This window comes from Zootoca vivipara, chromosome 12, assembly GCF_965207765.1.
Source record: "Zootoca vivipara chromosome 12, rZooViv2.hap1.1, whole genome shotgun sequence".
In the NCBI taxonomy this organism is placed as follows: Eukaryota; Metazoa; Chordata; class Lepidosauria; order Squamata; family Lacertidae; genus Zootoca; species Zootoca vivipara.
Genome location: NC_142595.1, coordinates 42,503,214 through 42,523,384, shown reverse-complemented (window position 1 = coordinate 42,523,384; position 20,171 = coordinate 42,503,214). Strand labels below are relative to the sequence as shown.

Sequence of the window (20,171 nt, the reverse complement as noted above, 5' to 3'; positions counted from 1 at the left end):
CATGACCACCACAAAAGTTAATATAGCTTCTGTGGAGGTCTTGCTTTTCAGTGCTGGGTTACTTGGTTGCATATGTTCCCCAAAATATTTTATGATATTTTATGAGGCCTGAACTGGACACAGAGAGCTACTTAGATGAATAAAGAATTGATACAACTATGTTGTTCATTATCATATTCAATTTGGCATCGTCATGTTATATTGAATAGGTATCGAGGTACAGTGGTGCCTCGACTTACGAATTTAATCCGTTCCGAAGGCACCTTCGTAAATCGAAAAACGCCATTGGAAACGCGATTTCCCATAGGAATGCATTGGAAACGGAAAAAATCGTAAGTCGAAGCAACCCTATCTAAAAATTCGGAAAATCCCTATCTAAAACCGCCACAGTTTTTTTCTGGATGTCGAGACATCCGTAAGTGCGTGGCCATTACCCCCATTCGTAAGTTGGAAAATTCAGTTGTCAAGTCGTTCGTAAGTTGAGGTACCACTGTATATGTCGTTCTGCTGACTGATGGAGTGGTTTGAAACACACACACACACACAAAAGTTTTTTGGCAGCAGATTCATCTTTATAACCAAAATCCTCCCCAATAAAGAGAGTGTCAATCTTCCACATATCTCAAGATTTTTCTTAATTTCATTCCAGGTTTTAACATAACTATCTTGAAATATATTGGTGTTTTTGTTTTTTGTTTTACTATTAACCAAACCCCTAAATATTTTACCATTTAAAAAATTGTCAGCCCACTGAGTAGCTGCAATTCCCCCCTTTGCATCCATATTTTTAACAATAACCTTAGATTTATTTCAATTTATTTTAAACCTTGCCACTTCTCCATATTTTCTGATTTCTTCCAACACCTTGGGTACACTTAACAGCAGCCCCTCTACTGACAACACTATATCATCAGCAAAGGCTTTTAATTTGAAACTCTGTTGGCCCACCCGTATCCCTTTTACGTTTGGTTTGTTTCTTATTTTTCTTGCCAACACCTCTAAGGCTAATATAAATAAGAGAGGTAACAGGGGATACCCTTCTCTTGTTCCCTTTGAAATTTTACATTTTTCAGCCACTGTATTATTTACAATCAAACTTGCGGTTTGCTCTGCATAAATTGCCTTAATTCCTTTTACAAATCTATCTCTCGCTTGGACTACTGCAAGGCGCTCTATGTGGGGCTACCTTTGAAGGTGACCCGGAAACTATAACTAATCCAGAATGTGGCAGCTAGACTGGTGACTGGGAGCAGCCGCTGAGACCTACATTGGCTCCCAGTACGTTTCCAAGCACAATTCAAAGTGTATGGTGCTGACCTTTAAAACCCTAAACGGCCTCGGTCCAGTATACCTGAAGAAGCGTCTCCACCCCCATCGTTCTGCCCGGACACTGAGGTCCAGTGCTGAGGGCCTTCTGGCGGTTCCCTCACTACAAGAAGCCAAGTTGCAGGGAACCAGGCAGAGGGCCTTCTCGGTAGTGGCACCCGCCCTGTGGAACGCCCTCCCACCAGATGTCAAAGAGAAAAACAACTACCAGACTTTTAGAGGACATCTGAAGGCAGCCCTGTTTAGGGAAGCTTTTAATGTTTAATAAATGATTTTTATTTTAATACTTCTGTTGGAAACCACCCTGAGTGGCTGGGGAAACCCAGCCAGATGGGTGGGGTATACATAATTGTAGCAATCAGTTTAAAAATTAGCCAGGCTGTAGAGGGTTAACCCTGTTAGAACCCTAAGAACCCAGGGGGGAGGGCTCTGGGGGAATATAAAAACCCCACCCCTGAAGTCAGTGAGGGGGTTGAAGGGAGTTGTTGGTTGAAGTCAGTCAGGTTAGAGTTGGTGTGAAGATAAGAGTTGGTTAATATTGAGGTGGCTGTTAAACAGGGAGATAGACAGACAGGATACAGTGTTATGAGATTAGTGATACATATTATTAGTTATATTTAGAGGTAATAGGCCGGTAATTCAGATTTAGAGGTATTAGGCCGGTATAGGAACCATCTGTTATTTGAAACCGTTTAAGCTTTGTACAGTAACCAATACGCATAAGAACATTCAAATAAACTATCTTGTTTTATTTTACGATATCCTGGTCTGAGGTGTGTGAGTGACTGAAAGTATTTGTTTGTCGTAGGCACATCACCAATAGACCGTCAAACGTCCGGGGGTGATGTGCAGGTCAGAGTGACCGCGACAATAATATATTATTATTATTATATTATTATTATTATTATCATCATCATCATCATCATCATCATCATCATTATCTCCATACTCCATCTTTTCTAACATCTTAATTATAAAATACCAAGAAATGTTATCAAAGGTTTTCACCGCATCCAAAAATATTAATGCTGCTTTTTCATTTCTTCCTGTAAATACTCTACTATGTCTATAATATGCCTTGCTATTAAACAATCAATCCAGCTTGATCTTGATGTGTAAAGTTCTTTAATACTACCTTCAGCCGATTTGCCATAATCCATGCATATAACTTATAATCATTACTCAGCAATGAAATTGACCTATAACTTTTAACCAACACTAAATCTCTACAGTCGTACCTCGGGTTACGACCACCTCGGTTTGCGAACAGTTCGGGTTACGAACTGCGCAAACCCGGAAGTGTCTTCGCCGCGTGCGCGTGCGCAGAAGCGGCGCGCGTGTGATCGCGCGATCTGCGCATGCGCAAAGCGCGAAAATCGCGCTTTGCGCATGCGCAAAATGGCAGCGCCCATTGCGTTCGGTTTACGAACTATTCGGGTTACGAACTGCGTTCCGGAACGGATCGCGTTCGTAACCCGAGGTATTACTGTATCTTGTTTTCACACTAAGGTAATATATGCATTTTCCCATGACTCTGGGACTCTACCATTTTCCAAAATTTGATTCGTAGTCTCTTTAAGAGGTTGTAATAAATGGCCTTTTCTCTTCCAAATATTCAAACGGCAACCCCTCCAAAACCTAAAAAAAAGTTCTGCTTTTTTCTCATTAGGTTCATAGACTCCCACCAAGAACGATTCTTCTCCCGTGCTGAATCGAGAAGTAATTCTTTATAAATCTGTGATTTTTTTTGTTAAATTCCTCTGTTCCAATATATCTAAGCACATACCGGTAAGGAGATCTTGATCTGTGGAAATCTTGATCTCCAGTGCTGGGTTACTAGGCTGCTTATGTTCCCCAAAATATCTTATGATTGTGCTAAGGCCTGAACTGAACAGCAGAGAGCTACTTAGACGAATGAAGAATTGATACAACTAAAGTGGTACCTCAGGTTAAGTACTTAATTGGTTCCGGAAGTCCGTTCTTAACCTGAAGCATTCTTAACCTGAAGCGCACTTTCCCATTGAAAGTAATGGAAAGTGGATTTATCCATTCCAGACAATGGAAAACACCCCTAAAACAGCAATTTAACACGAATTTTACTGTCTAATGAGACCATTGAGCCATAAATGAAGGCAATCATCAATGTACTGTACTATAAAATAAATAAGACAATATTTTATATGAAAAAATGAGCATTTATTTATTTTTTCTTACATGCACTGACAATAGTCATTGTTTGGATGGGTGGCTTTTATCCATTTCTGCAGTCACACAATCAACCAGTAGCTGAACTGGGTTCCACACAATCCCCAAAACAATGACAGAAGGCAGAGTCCCCCAGAAGTCCCCCAAACAAAGGCGCAAAGCAGAGACAAAGGCACAGGGCAGACTCACATAAACAAATCCCAAAATCTCTTGCAGAATCCCAAAATTTTCCACTCCCCCCTCCCACAGGGTAGGTGGGCTTACCTGGCTAGGTGCCACCCATCTTGCTACAGCTAGGTGGGGGGCAAGGGTTGGTAAAGGGCTTTTCAGCCCAGGCTCATCTTTGTTTTCTTAACAGCTTCGCTGCTCTTGGTCTTTGTTAGGTAAGTGTTCCTTACCTAACTTTGGGGCTGGGATGTGACCTGCTGGGCATCCTGTGGATGTCGAGGCTTGGCTCAGGGCAGTTGCGGAGGCCTCAGAGAGCTCCCACGGCTAGAGGCCGATCGCGGAGCCTCCGTAGGCACCACAGATGTTGGGGCTTGGCTCCCGGCATTCACGGAGGCCTCGGAGAACTCCCGCGGCTGGAACCCAGTCGCGGAGCCACCGCAGGCCCCCCAGATGTCCGGGCTTGGCTCTGGGCAGCAGCGAGGCCTCTGAGAGCTCAGAAAACTCACTTCCAGGTTAAAATTGTCCGTAACCCGAAAAATGTAACTCAAAGAGTTCATAACTAGAGATACCACTGCACCGTCTTTCTATCTTACAATATTCAAGGCAGTTTACAAGCTGAAGAAACAAAAAATGTACACCTTATAACAATCTAATGCAATACAAAAATGTGATAATAAAACATAACTTTAAAATAGGCAACCTACCTCAAAAAGTAACATTCAACAATCATTAGAATAGTATTAAATAATCTCTCTCTATATATAAAATGTAGGCATTGCGCGCGCAGATGTAACAGCCTTTCTCCGTAACACTGAACTGTAATGTAACAAATTTGGCCACAATATTCCATGCCCATCAGTGAGGGAATCTGGCATTAAAAAAAATTCCAAAAAAGCAAACCTTTCATACCTAAAATAATGATTAAACACAAAAAGTGGTGCCCAAATTAGACATCACCAGCAGAAGCTCTGAGGACTCCAGCAACATCCAATAGAAAGGCAGATCGCCCACTGCTGCCTCCAAAGCCACACCACCAGATGACATTGCAAAATTCCACAGCAACCAACTGAAAACAGGCCTTTTGCAGCAACAAGGCCCAACATTGCCAAGTGGAGGTAGGGGCCTACCTGGGGGGGGATGGGGGCCCCAAATAGGGGGCAGGGATGGATAATGGGTCAGAACAGGGTGGGGGGAGACACAGGGATGAAACCTGCCCTCTCCACAGTATCTCGCCTCAGCTTTGCAGACTAGGCTGAGTGGATTTAGGGGCCTGCCTGGGTGGGGGATGAGGGGGCCAAATAGCCCGCAACATAGAATCAACTGAATATGGGCCTTTTACAGGGCCATGCCTTTGGGTAGAATCAATGTTATTTCACATAACACACGTGGGTAGGGGAGTCAGGGTTGGGACAGGGCAAAATTTTACAGAACACGCGCATTGGGGGAATGATTGTATGCAAAATGAACGGGTCACAGGAATAACCCAAGGGGGGGGGTTGGACAGAGGAGAGGAGGGAAATCACAGGGGTAAGTGGGGGGTTAGGGGGAGGAGAGGGGGAAATCACAGGGATAAGCCAGGGGTGGGGGGAAGAGGGGGCATAATTGGTCATGGATCAGGACAGAGTTGGGGGATTCACAGGGATGAGGGATGAGGGGGGAATCACAAGGATAAGCCGGGGGAGTGAGGGGAGGAGTGGGGGAATCACAGGGATATGTCAAGGATTGGCACAGGGTAGGGGAAATCACACAAATAACCCACAGCAATGCGTGGCAGGGCCAGCTAGTAACATATAAACAGAAATCCACTCAACAGTTACAATAAATAATTTCTAAACTATAATCAATAAAACAATGGCATGCCACAGTACATAAAATAATACAATACAAATTGAGAAGCAGAGACAAGAGAGTGGGGCAAGGCAGGTGGAAGGAGGCCTTGCCTGATGGAGTCTCTCCCCTCACACTTATCAAGAAATATAATAGAGTGAGATACGTGGTTACAAGAGTTTCACATGCCACAGGCTTTCCAAATCCACATGGTCTGGACCAAACGTTTTATACACTGATACAAATACAGAGATAGCATTGCAGTGCAGAGTTGCCTTATATATATAGCATTTGAGGCACTAGGGCAGTGCAGAAGTTGCAGCACATGCCTAAATGGAAATAACTGGGGTTTGGCTGATGTGGCATTAAGAGAAATGAGGGGAAAACTTCCAAATTAAAAACTAAAAACATTTCCTTGTAGGGAAACACTTATTAAGAGTTGTGCTTCCTGGTCCTAAAAAACATGTGGAAAGTATAAAAGATTGATAAAGGGGGAAGGGGAGAAAACTGAAAGGTCTCTGCCTAAATTGAAGAGGTAAAGGGACCCCTGACCGTTAGTTCCAGTCGCGGATGACTCTGGGGTTGCGGCGCTCATCTCACTTTACTGGCCAAGGGAGCCGGCATACAGCTTCCGGGTCAGCTTCCAGCATGACTAAGCCGCTTCTGGCAAGCTGGAAAAATAAATAGCTGTACAGTTTTGCCACTGCAGAGCTTGTGGGTGGTTTTCTTGAAAATCAGATACAGATGACTCAAGTTCTCCTATTTGGGAAGTGGCATTGATTCTTTCCAAGAGAAGTGAGATTGCACCCAAGCAAACTTATGAAAAAGTGTCAAAAATGCCCATTGATTTTCCCAGAAGGTGACCGAGGCTATGAACATAAAGAGGCACATTCGAACGAGCATGAACTTCAGCCGAACTGGGGCTTTATGCTTTCAGATTTGTTCCTTCTTTCTTCTTACTAACTGCCCCTTGCTGTTCAGCTCAGGCTTTAGCAGAATAATGTAGCATTTAGGGGAAAAGATGCAACCCAGTAATGCAGCACCGGAGGCCAAGATGGAGAAGATTTCCACAGCCACCGTGTATTTCCCCTTTGTGCTCATATAGGCTGGGACAAAGGTCACCCAAACAGTGCAGAAGACAAACATACTGAATGTGATGAACTTGGCTTCATTGAAACTGTCTGGCAACTTCCTGGCTAGGAAAGCCACAATGAAGCTGACAGTGGCCTGAAAGCCCAGGAAACCCAGGACACAGCAGAACATGGTGACTGAACCTTCATTGCATCCCAGAACAATCTCTTCAGCCATTGTGTGCACGTCTAAATCTGGGAACGGGGGCGATGTTGCCAGCCACATTATACACAGACTGGCTTGAATCAGGGAGCAGAAAAGAACAACAGAAATGGCCAGTCTATTCCCCACCCATCTTCTCAGGCTGGACCCTGGCTTGGTGGCCATGAAGGCTAAAAGCACTATTACAGTTTTGGCCAATATGCAAGAAACTGCCACTGAGAAGACAATGGCAAAGGAAGTTTGTCGAAGAAGACACGTCGCCTCCTCGGGTTGGCCTATGAATAGCAGAGCACAGAGGAAGGAAAGCATGAGGGAGACGAGGAGGGTGTAGGTGAGGTTCCTGTTGTTGGCTTTGACTATGGGGGTATTGCTGTGCTTAATGAAGATTCCTAGCACGAAAGCTGTGATCAAAGAAAAGCAAAGAGCAAAAATGGCCATATTGATTCCCAAAGGTTCTCCATAAGACAAGAAGATTATATTTTTTGGAATACATAAATCCTGCTCATGGTTTGCATAATGATCGCTTGGACATTGTAGACAGTCATCCATGTCTGGGGAGAAAAACAGGCTTTAGTAAAACCAATCTGCATTTTCCTCCTTCTCTTTTCTTTCCCCCACCTTCAATATTCATTTGAGGCAGTCCTATTTGTCTTCATGATGTGCCTCCTCTTCCACTTATTTATCTCTTTATATTTCTCTGTGCTCTCAATTTAAAATTAACAACCTTTACCTGTCAGGTTGGAAATCTTCCCTTCTGGACATGAAACACAACCATAGCAGCAAAATGGTTTCCCTTCCATCTTAGTCTTCCAAGTGCCTGCATGGCAGAATTCATTACATACAGAAAAGGGCTGTGCCTGTACAGAGATGAAATCAGCGAAAGTCTGAGACAATTGTGTCCACTATGTAAAGGAGCATTGTGTTGATAATGCACACATCCTGTTCAGACTGGCTAAGGCCATTCCTAGAAAGATTTTTGGGGGGCAAAAAATTACACTTACTCCACGATTTGGCCAACATAGCTCCAACCCAACAGAACACTTTGAAAGCTCATTTGCCACAATGAACCATCATTTTATGAATCTCTCATTTTTGTTTATGTACATGTTGATGAACCTATCATGATATTTTTAAAATATCAAATTGCATACACATTTGAAACGGGGGGTAATTGTTTAGTATTAAATGGGTCTAAACACTAAGTAGGTATTCACAGAATTAGAGCCTTAGAGTCCAAAACTTTGCAAACTAATTTTCCTTCCTGTTGTTTAAGTATGTATTGACTATACCTGGTTAAATGTGGTAGGCCATACAATGTCATTAGAAGAAATGTTCAACATTTTCTCTAGGGGAGCAGTGACATCTATCTTGCCAAGTTTGACTCGAAGAAAAGAGTGGTTTGGGAATGTTACCCAGTTGATAATATCAAATCCAGCTGTTAATTCTCCATTTTGATCAAAGGAAACCTTTTCCCCAGCACTGTTGTTGAAGGAGACCCTTTTAAGGAAGTCATGGAGCTAAATTGAAACAACAGGGAAGTCAAGAAACTATGTTTTAGAGCAGCGTTTCTCAACCGCTGTTCCGCGGCACACTACTGTGCCGCGAGACGCTGGCTGGTGTGCCGCGACGTGAGGCGACGAGAAGGGCGATTTGCGGCCGCCAATAGGCAGCGCTGACCCGCCGGAAAGGAAGCCGGCCGGGTCAGTCTGGAGGGCGCGGGGGCGCGAAGGGTGTTTCTCCGTCATCTCCTCGCGCTCGCTCCCTGAGCGAGGCAGCGCTTCATGGCCGCGCGCCTGGGCTGAGGGGCCGGGCTTGGAAGTGGGAACATCGAGGGATGGGGCGGATCTCTCCGCCGCCGGACACAAAGCGCCGCCGACGCCGCTGCTTCCCGCAATCCTGGGAGAAGGAGGAGGAGGAGGAGGAGGAGGAGGCGGCGGAGGCTGCCCCTCGGGTCTCTCTCTCCGGCCCTTCCTCTCTCCCTCCTTGTGTATGAGTCAGGTATTTCCCAGCCCGCCGTCGGCAGCCGAGGCCGCCTCCTCGCGCTCTCCCCGCGCGCTCCATGGAGAAGGCAGCGGCGGCAGCGGCGCAGGGCGGCGGGGACTCCGGAGCAGCAGCAGCCCCGTCCAGTGGCGGCAGTAACAGCAGCAGCCACAGCAGCAGCCGCCCCACCTCGGCAGGCTCCTCGCCGGGGAGGGCTCTCGGGCCGCCAAGGAGCAGCGGCGGCGGCGGCGGCTACACCAGCGGGGAGGCCGGAGGGAGGCGGCGGTGGCGGCAGCAGCAGAAGCCCCAGCTCAGCCGCGGCCATCCCAGGAGGGAGCGGGGGGCTGGCGGCAGGCAGGACGACGGAGGCGGTGCTCGAGGGCTCTCTCAGCAAGTACACCAACCTCATCCAGGGCTGGCAAAGCAGGTAAATGTTGTGGGAATGACCTCTCTCAGTCTCATTTTTGGGTGTGTGTGTGTGTGTGTGTGCCAGTGGGTCGACCTACTTCCTTCCCCCCCTGTCTCCCCACCCTCCCTATTCCTCAGTCCCCCACCCATTCCCAACCCCCAGGATTTGCCCCGTCTTTTAATGGTGGTGTGCCGCGTGATTTTTTTCATGGAACAAGTGTGCCTTGGCCCAAAAAAGGTTGAGAAACACTGTTTTAGAGGCCCCTTGAAAGTTCATATTCACTCATAATGGTAGTAAAGCACCCTGATAATGCAGTAAATCTGATATACCCTAGATAAACATAATTCTCATCACCCATCAGATTTTAATGAGCAATATCTCCATCATCAGGATATATGCTAAGTCAGAAATAATCACATGAGGAAAAGACCTTGTGACATAAGTGTTGAGAAGGCAGTCAGCTGTCTGGCCCGGATTCAATTTCCTTGTTCTTGAAGGACCAGGTGCAGAGACTATAGGTGCTCCTAGATCAGACATCCCCAAACTGCAGCCCTCCAGATGTTTTGGCCTACAACTCCCATGATCCCTAGCTAACAGGACCAGTAGTCAGGGAAGATGGGAACTGTAGTCCAAAACATCTGGAGGGCCGAAGTTTCGGGATGCTTGTCCTAGATCAAACTGTGTTGCTGGAGAAGCAGGTTTCCTTACTGGCTGGGAGTGGTTTTCAACAACTTTAATATATGAATAAGGGTCTAGTGGTGTTTTGCCAAACCTTAGGTAAACACTGTGCACAGGAAAAGCTCAGCCCTCTTCTTTTTGGAGTTGGGTTCCAAAACGTTTTTAAAAGTAGCAAGTAGAAACATACCATTATTACCCTCCAAACAATATCAAAAGTATCCCAGCATCATCCCTGGTGGCCTCTCTCACACCACTCCATTTTCCTGAACTTATGATGTGCTGATGATGGCATGCATGAACTCTCCTGAATCTCTGGGCTCAAGAAATTACCTGCCATGATTCTTGATTCAGAAGCTCCCCTCTTCCTCCATCCCTCTTTGTTGCGCGCTTCAATTTGAATGACTGCATGGATTTCAAAGCATGTGCTACAGCAAAGACTGCATTGTACACACTGTAGCTGTGGCCAGTCAGGCTCATTTCAAAGACAGACGCAGGAAGCGTCTCCAGCTTCTCCTCCCCTGTGCAGATGTCCCCAGCCTCCCATTCTACCTCACTCTGGGGGAATATACAATTGAAAGCCTTTTCCCAGAAGATCCTGAGAAATACGTCTTATTTTGCAGAGAAAGGATTTCTCATCCGAATGAATTTCTGGAATCCCAAGACCTCCTTGGCATGAACTGCAATGGATAAAGCACCATGGATGATGTCTATGTCCCAAGTATTTTGGAAGTGAACTGATGCGAATTCCACCTGGGCGGTCATAACCCAGACCTTTGTCTTCCTTGCAATATCCTCTATTTCTAAAACACGCGGAACCATTCTCAAGAATACCATAGTATGATTTTCACCATGTAGAACCACAACGTTGGCAGTGCTACCCATAATAATCTTATATGTTTCAACCCACTCAACCACTGTGTCAGCAAGATCCTTGGTAAAATAGAGTGTTGGTAAAGTTTCCACAAAGTCAAAGCAGATTCCACTCTGGGAAAACTCAGGAAGCACAGTCTGTACAAAACTCTGCCCGTTGTCATCATCTATAAAAACCACCCCAATCCACGTCCACCTGAAAAACAACAGCAATTGTAGAATCCCAGCATTCTGTCTGTCCACATTTGGGAACATCCTGTGGAAGAAAGCTCCTTGGGCATGACCTTTTATCACAGGAGCAGAGCCATAGCCGACCTATAAATATGCAAAAAGAATGTTGATTACATAAATTCTCTTTAAATCCTTCTTTAATAAGAACTTTTGAACAAGTTTCTCTAGCATGCTGCTTTCCATCTCCGAATCAGTAAAGTCCATCTAACAGACGTCAGAAGTCCAGGGCTTCAGGAGCAAATATTACCTGTGGGATTTTGAAGATACGGAGAATGGTTACCATGAAAAAAAACACATCTGAATTTGGTCCTCCAATGACAGCTACAACGTCATTCCACACATCACACTTGTAGTTTGGGATGAATCTTCCCCATGTGGAGAGGAGTTCCAGTGAAGCCCGATAAGTCCCACTAGCGATAAAATGGCTATTGTAGATGTTGAAGCCCAGGGTGAGGTTGGAAAAGATCTGGAGATCTTCATTTATCTCCTCTACAGCAAATACAAAGGCCAGGATGTGCTGGTAGCTCTGAGTCATCAACCTGCAATCAGATTTTCATGCTGTGTCACAGTATTTCTGCTTTAGAATATATGAAGGGGTGCATCTCTATTCAATGACTCTCTGATTTTACGCCAACAAATGCCTCTTATTCAGGAACCAGATACAGTACTGTATATGCATTCATGAGCAATGTACAAAAGCCAGATTCATACAGGTAAATGCTATTGATATAAAATGTGATTGTATTGATATATTCTTATACTTTCTGCTAGACCGATCTGCTCTCTACGGGTGGGGTGATGATGACATAAATGCTGCTAAAATTGATGAAAGACCATAAAGAAACTTTATGACAAAGCAAAGTTAAATGGGAAACCATAGAACTGGCAGTGGAGGGGTGGTCCAGTCCAAAAATCCATTATGGTGAGACCTAAATAGCAAATCCAGTCTGAAGCCCAAGGTCAGTCCTTGAGTACCTTTATCAATTGTATCTGCCTGAAGTGATTGAAATACCCTCAAGAAGGGTCACCAGACATGTAGATCTCCAGTGGTACCTGAACAACAACTGTCATCATTGCTGAGCATTGGCCATCGCTGGTTAGGGCTGTTGGGAATTGTAGTTCAGAAGCATGTGTAGGACCACAAGTTAGCAACCCATCTTAAAAGAAGAGAAATACCACAGGCAATATTTCCAATCAGTACAATTGCAAAGAGCTGCCATTTTGCATATGTGAAATATTACTGGATGTTCTTAAAAATTTGGTGACAGTTGGTGAAGGATGCTTTTGATATACTACTACTACTACTACTACTACTAATAATAATAATAATTTATTATTTATACCCCGCCCATCTGGCTGGGTTTCCCCAGCCACTCTGGGCGGCTTACAACAGAAAAATGAAATAAAACAATTAAACATTAAAAGCCTCCCTAAACAGGGCTGCCTTCAGATGTCTTCTAAAAATCTGGTAGCTGTTTTTCTCTTTAACATCTGATGGGAGGGCGTTCCACAGGACAGGCGCCACCACCGAGAAGGCCCTCTGCCTGGTTCCCTGCAACTTGGCTTCTCGCAACACTGGAATAGTAACAACATTAAATTAATGTTGTTACTAATAGTAACAATATTAACTTCTATAACAATAGACAATGAAACATAGAGAGTGGTGGAATCCCAGTCATTCCACTCATACATTTTACAAATACCAGATATATACTATGATTAAAAGTAAGACGTTAACAAGTAAATTATGGCAGAATGATTTTGTGGGCTCTAGAACATTTAATCAGATGCAAACGCTCATCCTAGAATTCTTATGTCAGACTACATTAGAGTTTTGGCTGTTCTGACTACAAAAGATTAACACAGGTATATCTTCTTGATTTTAAAGGAATCAAATTCTTACAAGACGTCATCAATGAGTTCTTGAGAGGGATGTCTATTGAAGTGTATAGGGTTGGAAAATGTGTAGATCTGAGAAATGATGGCAGCAATGGTTAAACCTCCGGAACGATAATAGTTGTGGTTTACTGTGAAAGGTTCACTCATATTACACTGAGCAACATTAAGACCCCTCATTTTGCATGGAATCTATCTGAATAGCGATATTCCTATTCCCTCATTGCTATTCAATTATGTGTCTTTAAGTAACACAGCCTAACTTGATTGATAATTTGATAACACAGCCTAACTCAGTTGACCTATTGGAAACAAATACTGTAATACCAGTTATTGTCCCCCGCCTGTCTTAAGCCCTGCTCTGAATAACACACAGGATATTAATCACACCCATCCATATTGGGTCATTGTTTTCATAGTAGCTCCTGGATCTCCCTTGGGACTTACAGAAAAAGTTGAAATAATTATGGTCAATTGGATAATTCTTAGGTAGATAATCACAGATGCAGAATTAGAGGTTCTCTGCAAGTTGCAGGTGCAAAGAAGCCTATTGTGTTTTTTTAAGAAGTTTCCTCTGGTCCTCCTGTGAAGAAACATTTTTGCACTGTTGAGATATGACAGGCACTCACTATTAATACTTTCCAGGAATAACAGAAGTAATCTTCTTTCAACAAGCATTTTCACCCAGGTGGAATGGTCTCAGCTTTAGATGTTTATTTTGTATTTTTTAAAAAAACTTTTTACATTTTTACATCATTTAAAGCTGTTTTACTTCTTCAAATGTAAAACAAATTGCAATTGATGACGTACCATTACAACTTGATAGACTAAATAATGATCTTTCCACTTAATCCCAATTTTTTCAGCATTGTTTTTAAGTTGCCTACCCATCAGTTTTCTCTCTATGCTTTATTTCGTTACATCTATCAATAACTTATATTTTTTTTTCACTAGATCCCAATTGTTTTCATTTTCTACTATTGCTTTTAGCATGTAGACAAGCTGCTTAAATAAGTCTGCTCCCTTGACCCTGGCCCAACTTGGCTTCCTAGAACGTATCATAGAGGGTTGACTGTGTGGGTCCAGGCACTGATTAGTATGATAGAACAATAGAAGGTGAATAGGCAATAGACAATAGAAGGTGAATTTTACCTGCAAAGCGTCTGTAGGCTCCAGAGCTTCTCCCACCCTGCCCTCCCTCAGTTAAACCTTCTTTTGCAGGTTAACCTCTTCTCCACAGGTACGCAGGCACTGCTACGTCGAAGGGCCGGAAAGAAATTTTCCTGCATTGGCAGGTTTTGCCTTCCCCATAGCAAAACATCACAACTTTCGCAGTTTCAAGCCTTGGGTGGAATAGTTTAGTCTATCTTCCTAAATTGGGGGGGGGGGAGCATGAAGCGGTTACCCACGCCCTTTACGGCAGTGATCCCAAGGTTCCCTATTAAAGGGGTCTTGGGGGAGGCATTGGCCATACGCCAAGAGGTTGTCATTGCTCTCCCCTGTGACGGCGGTGAAATGGGAGGGGCTCTCTGCTTGAACATATGTTCTCCAGAGCCAGCCCAATCCCCACACATTCTGGATAACCCTGATGTCTCCCAGATCCCCGGCTGGGACCTGGGAAGGATAAACTGTTGTGCTGGCAAGAACGATGGGACGATGACAGGATGATGTACGGGAAGGCCACCCCGAGACACGCCCGGGCCCCCCTTTTATTGGCAATTTTACATGCTGTCAATGATTAACCCTTCAGGCACAGTCTTCCAATCAAAAACAGACACATACAACCAAAGGTGGTACTGTAACACCCTATATGGAACTGCCCATGAATACGACACCTCTGGTGACACCCCCAAATTCCCCACACGACGCCATTATGTACGTGACTGTTTTCCGTGCTCCTGCCTCCACGCCTCTATCACATGCTCTTCTTCAAACACCCCTCCTAAGCCCATCCTGTGACCCTCAGTATTTTTCCACCACCCCATTGTTCTTCCCTGTCTTGTCCTGTCCTGTCCTGCTACACGTGTCTGCTATTCTGACATTCAGCGCAGTGTGCCAGCACTATTTCTAACCTTGGCAGAATCAACGTGGTTTGCCAGTGATGATCCAAACAATCGCTACAATAAACGCCCAATGCCTGAGCCAAGGTCTTCCTACATCTGAAGCTTACTAAATTTATGGCCAATTTTAATCCCATGGCACGTTGTCTTGAGTCATTATTCCACTTGGGGGGTCACCTGGGGTTGGGGAGGACTCCGCCTGTCGATGCAAAAATAAAACATTTTGGGGAACATGTGCAGTCTAATAACCAAGCATTGGAGGCTTGGTTCTCTACAGCAACCATGTATTTAACAGAAATATATCACATATTTATAAAGAATTACAATTTGCATTACATTTACATTTTACTGAGGAGGAAAAAAATGCAAAACAAGACATGATGACTATCAAAGGAACGGGATAATAACCAACATGATTGCAAATATCAGATTGCTTTATCAATACTGATTTAAGATGGATAAGGGCTATATAGTATTAGATATGTCAATTCTTTCTTTTTAGTTGCTTTTTGCAGTTCAGTTGAGGTCTCAACACAATAAGGTAGAATTTGGGGAAAAATATGCAGCCTAGGACACCAGCACTGGAGGCTAAGATGGAGAAGATCTCCACAGCCACCATATATTTTCCTCTTGTGCTCAGATAGGTGGGAACAAAGGACAGCCACACACTGCAGAAAACCAACATGCTGAAGGTGATAAACTTGGCTTCATTAAAACTGTCGGGTAATTTCCTGGCTAGGAAGGCTACAGTGAAGCTGACAATGTCCAGCAAGGCTAAAAAGCCCAAGACACAGTAGAACATGGGGACTGGCCCTTCATTACACTCCAGAACAATTTCTTTAGTCACAGATTTCATATCCAAATCTGGGAATGGGGGAGACGTAGCCAGCCATACACAACAAAGAATAGCTTGAATCAAGGTACAGGAAAGAACAATGGCGGTGGCCTGTTGTTTCCCCACCCATTTCCTCATCCTGGAACCTGGTTTGGTGACTCTGAAAGCAAGGACCACAATGATTGTCTTGGCCAACACACAAGAAACTGACACAGAAAAGATAAGGCCAAATGCTGTTTGTCGAAGGAGACATGTCACTTTATCAGGTCGACCGATGAATAGCAAAGCACAAAGGAAGGCAAGAAGGAGGGAGGTGAGGAGAGTGTAGGAGAGGTTGCGGTTGTTGGCTTTGACTATGAGAGTTTCCCGGTGCTTAATGAAGACACAAAGCACCAAAGTTGTGGTGAAAGAAAGGGAAAGAGCAAGAACTGCCAAAGCGATCCCCAAAGGTTCTCCATAAGACAAGAAACTGATGTCCTTTGGAATACATGAATCCCGTTCCATGTTTGGGTAATGATCTTGTGGGCACTGGAGGCATTCACCCATGTCTGGAAAAGAAAATTCAAGCTTCTATGTGTTGCACCACAATCCTTCACTGAATTCACAAGTATTTTCTCAACATAATGTAAATGAATGTCTTAATAACCAAGTGAAAGTGCATTTGATAGGCTCTAGGCATGATACGTGTTACCTGTTTGGTTGGAAAACTTCCCTTGCGGACACAGAATGCAGTCATAGCAGCAAAATAGCTCCCCTTCCTTCTTTGTTTATGGTAACCCAAAGGGCATTTATCATTACAAGCAGAAAGGGGCTGCACCTGTCCACAAATGAAAGAAGAGAAGGTTTTCTCTTTTGCAAGGTTGTATCAAAAGTGCACTACATTCTGGAAACTTGAAGAACTATCTCAGACAGTGACAACAATAAGGAAAAGAAGACAGAATCTTTAAGACCAGAATCTCCCTGTCATGCTTAGGGGGGAAACTCTTTGGATAGTCAGTTTGGCCAAGTTATTTTAGTAAGTTACAGATGACTATATGATCATGGGAAAGGCAAGTAAAAGATTTGTGAAGTGTGGCACATCAAGATGCTTGGCTCTGAGGAAAAGCAGCACAACCCCAACATCTTCAAGTCCATCATTTATTTGACTATTGCTATCTGTACATTTATATGTCTTTAATTGCCTCAAGGTTAGGATCTGGTGGTGAAAGTGGTCACTTAATTGACACAACATTTTCAAACATTCTTCCATACCTACACTAAAGCTGTGGGTGAACCCAGAACTGAGCAATGTCAGTAGGTGAACTGTGAATCATTCTGGAAGCAATAGATATGCCTGCATTGGGCTGTAGTCAGGCAACCCCAACGGCGCCCTCTGCCCCAGGCTAAATTTGGGGAAAGGGAGGGGGCGCCGGAGGGACCTTTGCGCCACAGCGCTGGATGGAGGTCTTTGGAGGTCTTTAAGCGGAGGCTTGGCAGCCATCTGTCAAGAATGCTTTGGTGGTGTTTCCTGCTTGGCAGGGGGTTGGACTGGATGGCCCTTGGGGTCTCTTCCAACTCTATGATTCTATGATCTGCTTAAGATGGCCCTGGTTGCTGGCTTAATCCAATAAGGCTTTTCTTATATTCTTACTTATGGAAGTTTCACATAAGAAAACATTGCAAATAGAATTTTTAAAAAGTAAACCTTTACAAGTAAAGGGATGGGCAAATGATTTGATAACCTCTCCGACTGCATTCATACATCTTACCTGTGGAATCTTATAGATGCTTGGGATATCTCCCACATGGTGACAAACTTCAGAGACAGGCCCCCCAATGACTGCTCCTGGATTGTTCTGTCTATCACATTTGTAGTTGGGGGTTAATTTGCCCAGTGTAGAGAAGAATTCCATTGAGGCATGATAGGTCCACCTTACATCAAAATAGCTATTATAGATATGGAACCCCAGGGTGACATTAGGTGAAATGTGGGGGTTTTCATTGATCTCCTTGACAGCAAATATCAAGGCCAGGATATGCTGGTAGATGTGGGTCAACACCCTGCAATTAGAGTTACTTGCACTGTTAGCATGGATTTGCCACAAAATATGACACATGTTTCCCTTAAGTTCCATACATTATTCCTGAATATAGTATAACGGTTCTGATCTAGGTAAGCATGATAAAAAATAATAACAATAAATTTATTATTTTTATGCCGCCCATAGGATGGGTTGCCCCAGCCATTCTGGGCTGCTCCCAACAAAATAGTAAAAGCACAATTAAACATTAAGCATTCAAAACTTCTCCTAACAGATGATGGGTAATTTGGCATAGCTAGGAAAGATGTATCACATTGTATAGTAAGTTTTTATAAAAAACAAACAAACACCTTACACAGTGATATTCAAAGATGTCATTAGAAGGCCTTTCTATGAAACTTGTTCTACCGCCATGTTTAAATATTTGATATAAAATGCTGGCAATGATGAAAGAAATTAAAAGGTAATCCTCATCTCCAATCACTGCCCTCTCACAGTTTCTTCCTTACAACCTGGAAATTCTTATATACTCCTAAGCATAAAATGGTATGATCATCTCAATTCTGAAGGGTAATGTGGCAGAGCTAGGACAGATATATGACATTCAGGTACTTGACATTACAAAGGAACATTAAAAAAACAACAACAGCAAAGCCTTACACAGTGTCTTCAAAGATGTCGTTAGAAGGGAGTGTTGTGAAAGTGATTGGGGTGGAAAATCTATATATCTGAGCTATAATGCCGGCAATGATGAAGTCTCCTGGTTGGTAGAACTTGTGGAGAATGGGAAGAGGGTTGCTGACACTGCATTTGATGTCAGGCGTCTTGAATGCCACCAGAGGCAAAAAGACCAGGACTGCCAATGGCAGTAGCTTCTGTGAAAGAATTCCTTCACAACTCCCATTCTGCTGTCTCCACATTATACCTCAGTGTTTCTCAACCTTTTTTGGGCCACGGCACACTTGTTCCATGAAAAAAATCACGAGGCACACCACCATTAAAAAAGTTAAAAAATTTAACTCTGTGCCGCCCTATATTGACTATATAATTATGACTGTAAGAAACACTTGCCAATTGCTGTGTTGGTTGCAATCTCCTGTAATAAGGCTTCACAAGCCGCTGATTTCTCTGCCAGCACAATCCTTTGCTCAGCAAGTTTCAGGTTGAGCTCATCCAGCCAGCTTCTTTAAGTTTGTCTAAAACCACCCTCCAGTCGTTTGCACTGAGCTTTGGGAAAGAGGAGGAGAAATATTGCTTTCCGTCGGGTTAGCGCTGTGTATTGGCGGCCGCCAGGCACGTGACAATGCAAATCGCCCTTCTCGTCGCAGCACGTCGCGGCACACCAGCCAGCGTCTCGCGGCACACTAGTGTGCCACGGAACAGCGGTTGAGAAACGCTGTTATACCTTACTGGGTTCTGTGTTGAGTCCCACAGCCTGATTTGAATGGCCCCACAAACGATGATGTGTGACTCAGACTGTGCTATCTAAAATGTCCAAGATCAGATTTACAAAGCCCTCACGCAGAATTGGATGGGGGGTTAGTTATGGAATCCTTATGTCTTGTAGTTTTACTCATGGTTACTACAGCTGCCTTGAAACCTGAAGAAGTAGCAGCATATAATCATGATTAAGTAGGTAATTATAAGGGAAAATAATCACCTATTCAGGGTTACATTTATTGTGTGAGGCATTGCAGAAGAAACCATGGGCCAGCTCACTTAGCATTGCCATATTTCAAAAAGTAAAAACCAAGGAAATCGACTTGCCTCAGATCCAGCACAAAGGACCACCTTTTAGAAATTCCCCCTGGATGTCAATTCCACCTTTGAAATCCTGGTAATGTATGGGAAAATCCAGACATATGGCAGCCCTAAGCTCACTGGGATGGCAAGATTCTACTGACCAACAAAAAAATAAAGGCCTTTGGCGCAATGAGTTATTCAGATGAAAAGAGTACCACAAGAACTGTCCGCATTTGGCTTAAAAATTGGCATTTTATTCATCCATTCATTATTGCATTTTTATTTTCTCAATAATAAAGAAGACACAATAGCATAGAAATGGAATAAATGGGTAGAAACAAAAAGTTTTCAAGTCCTGAGGACACAGATTCCAAGCTGAGCTGGGTGGTATGTCAACCAATCAAGAAGATGTGGAGAGATAGAAGTTAAACTCTTATGGTTAATATAGGGCTTAACTGTCAGATATGTCTTAGACAGGAATTAGATGAGGGCCTGGAAAGGGCTTCATTATGTGTTATCTAGGCATGGCAGCCTAGATTCTGAAAGTTCCTAGAAGCGGTTGAGAGCATGTTCCTGGCTTAATAGTGCAGAATAGTCATTCTATGAGATTTCAGTTCATTTCTGAACAC

The 20,171-nt window shown here is 43.8% G+C and overlaps 1 protein-coding gene across 1 annotated transcript; it reads right to left on the bottom strand.

The window, feature by feature from the left end:
* Positions 1-6,459: 6,459 nt before the first annotated feature.
* Positions 6,460-13,045, bottom strand: LOC118095598 (vomeronasal type-2 receptor 26-like). The gene is made up of 6 exons (XM_088654762.1): positions 12,891-13,045; positions 11,235-11,412; positions 10,217-11,071; positions 8,109-8,336; positions 7,550-7,676; positions 6,460-7,370 (listed from the first exon to the last, which is right to left on the bottom strand). The coding sequence occupies exons 3-6, from the start codon at positions 10,361-10,363 to the stop codon at positions 6,460-6,462; spliced, it is 1,413 nt and encodes a 470-aa protein (XP_088510888.1). The 5' UTR covers positions 10,364-11,071; positions 11,235-11,412; positions 12,891-13,045.
* Between the last annotated feature and the right edge of the window lie 7,126 nt (positions 13,046-20,171).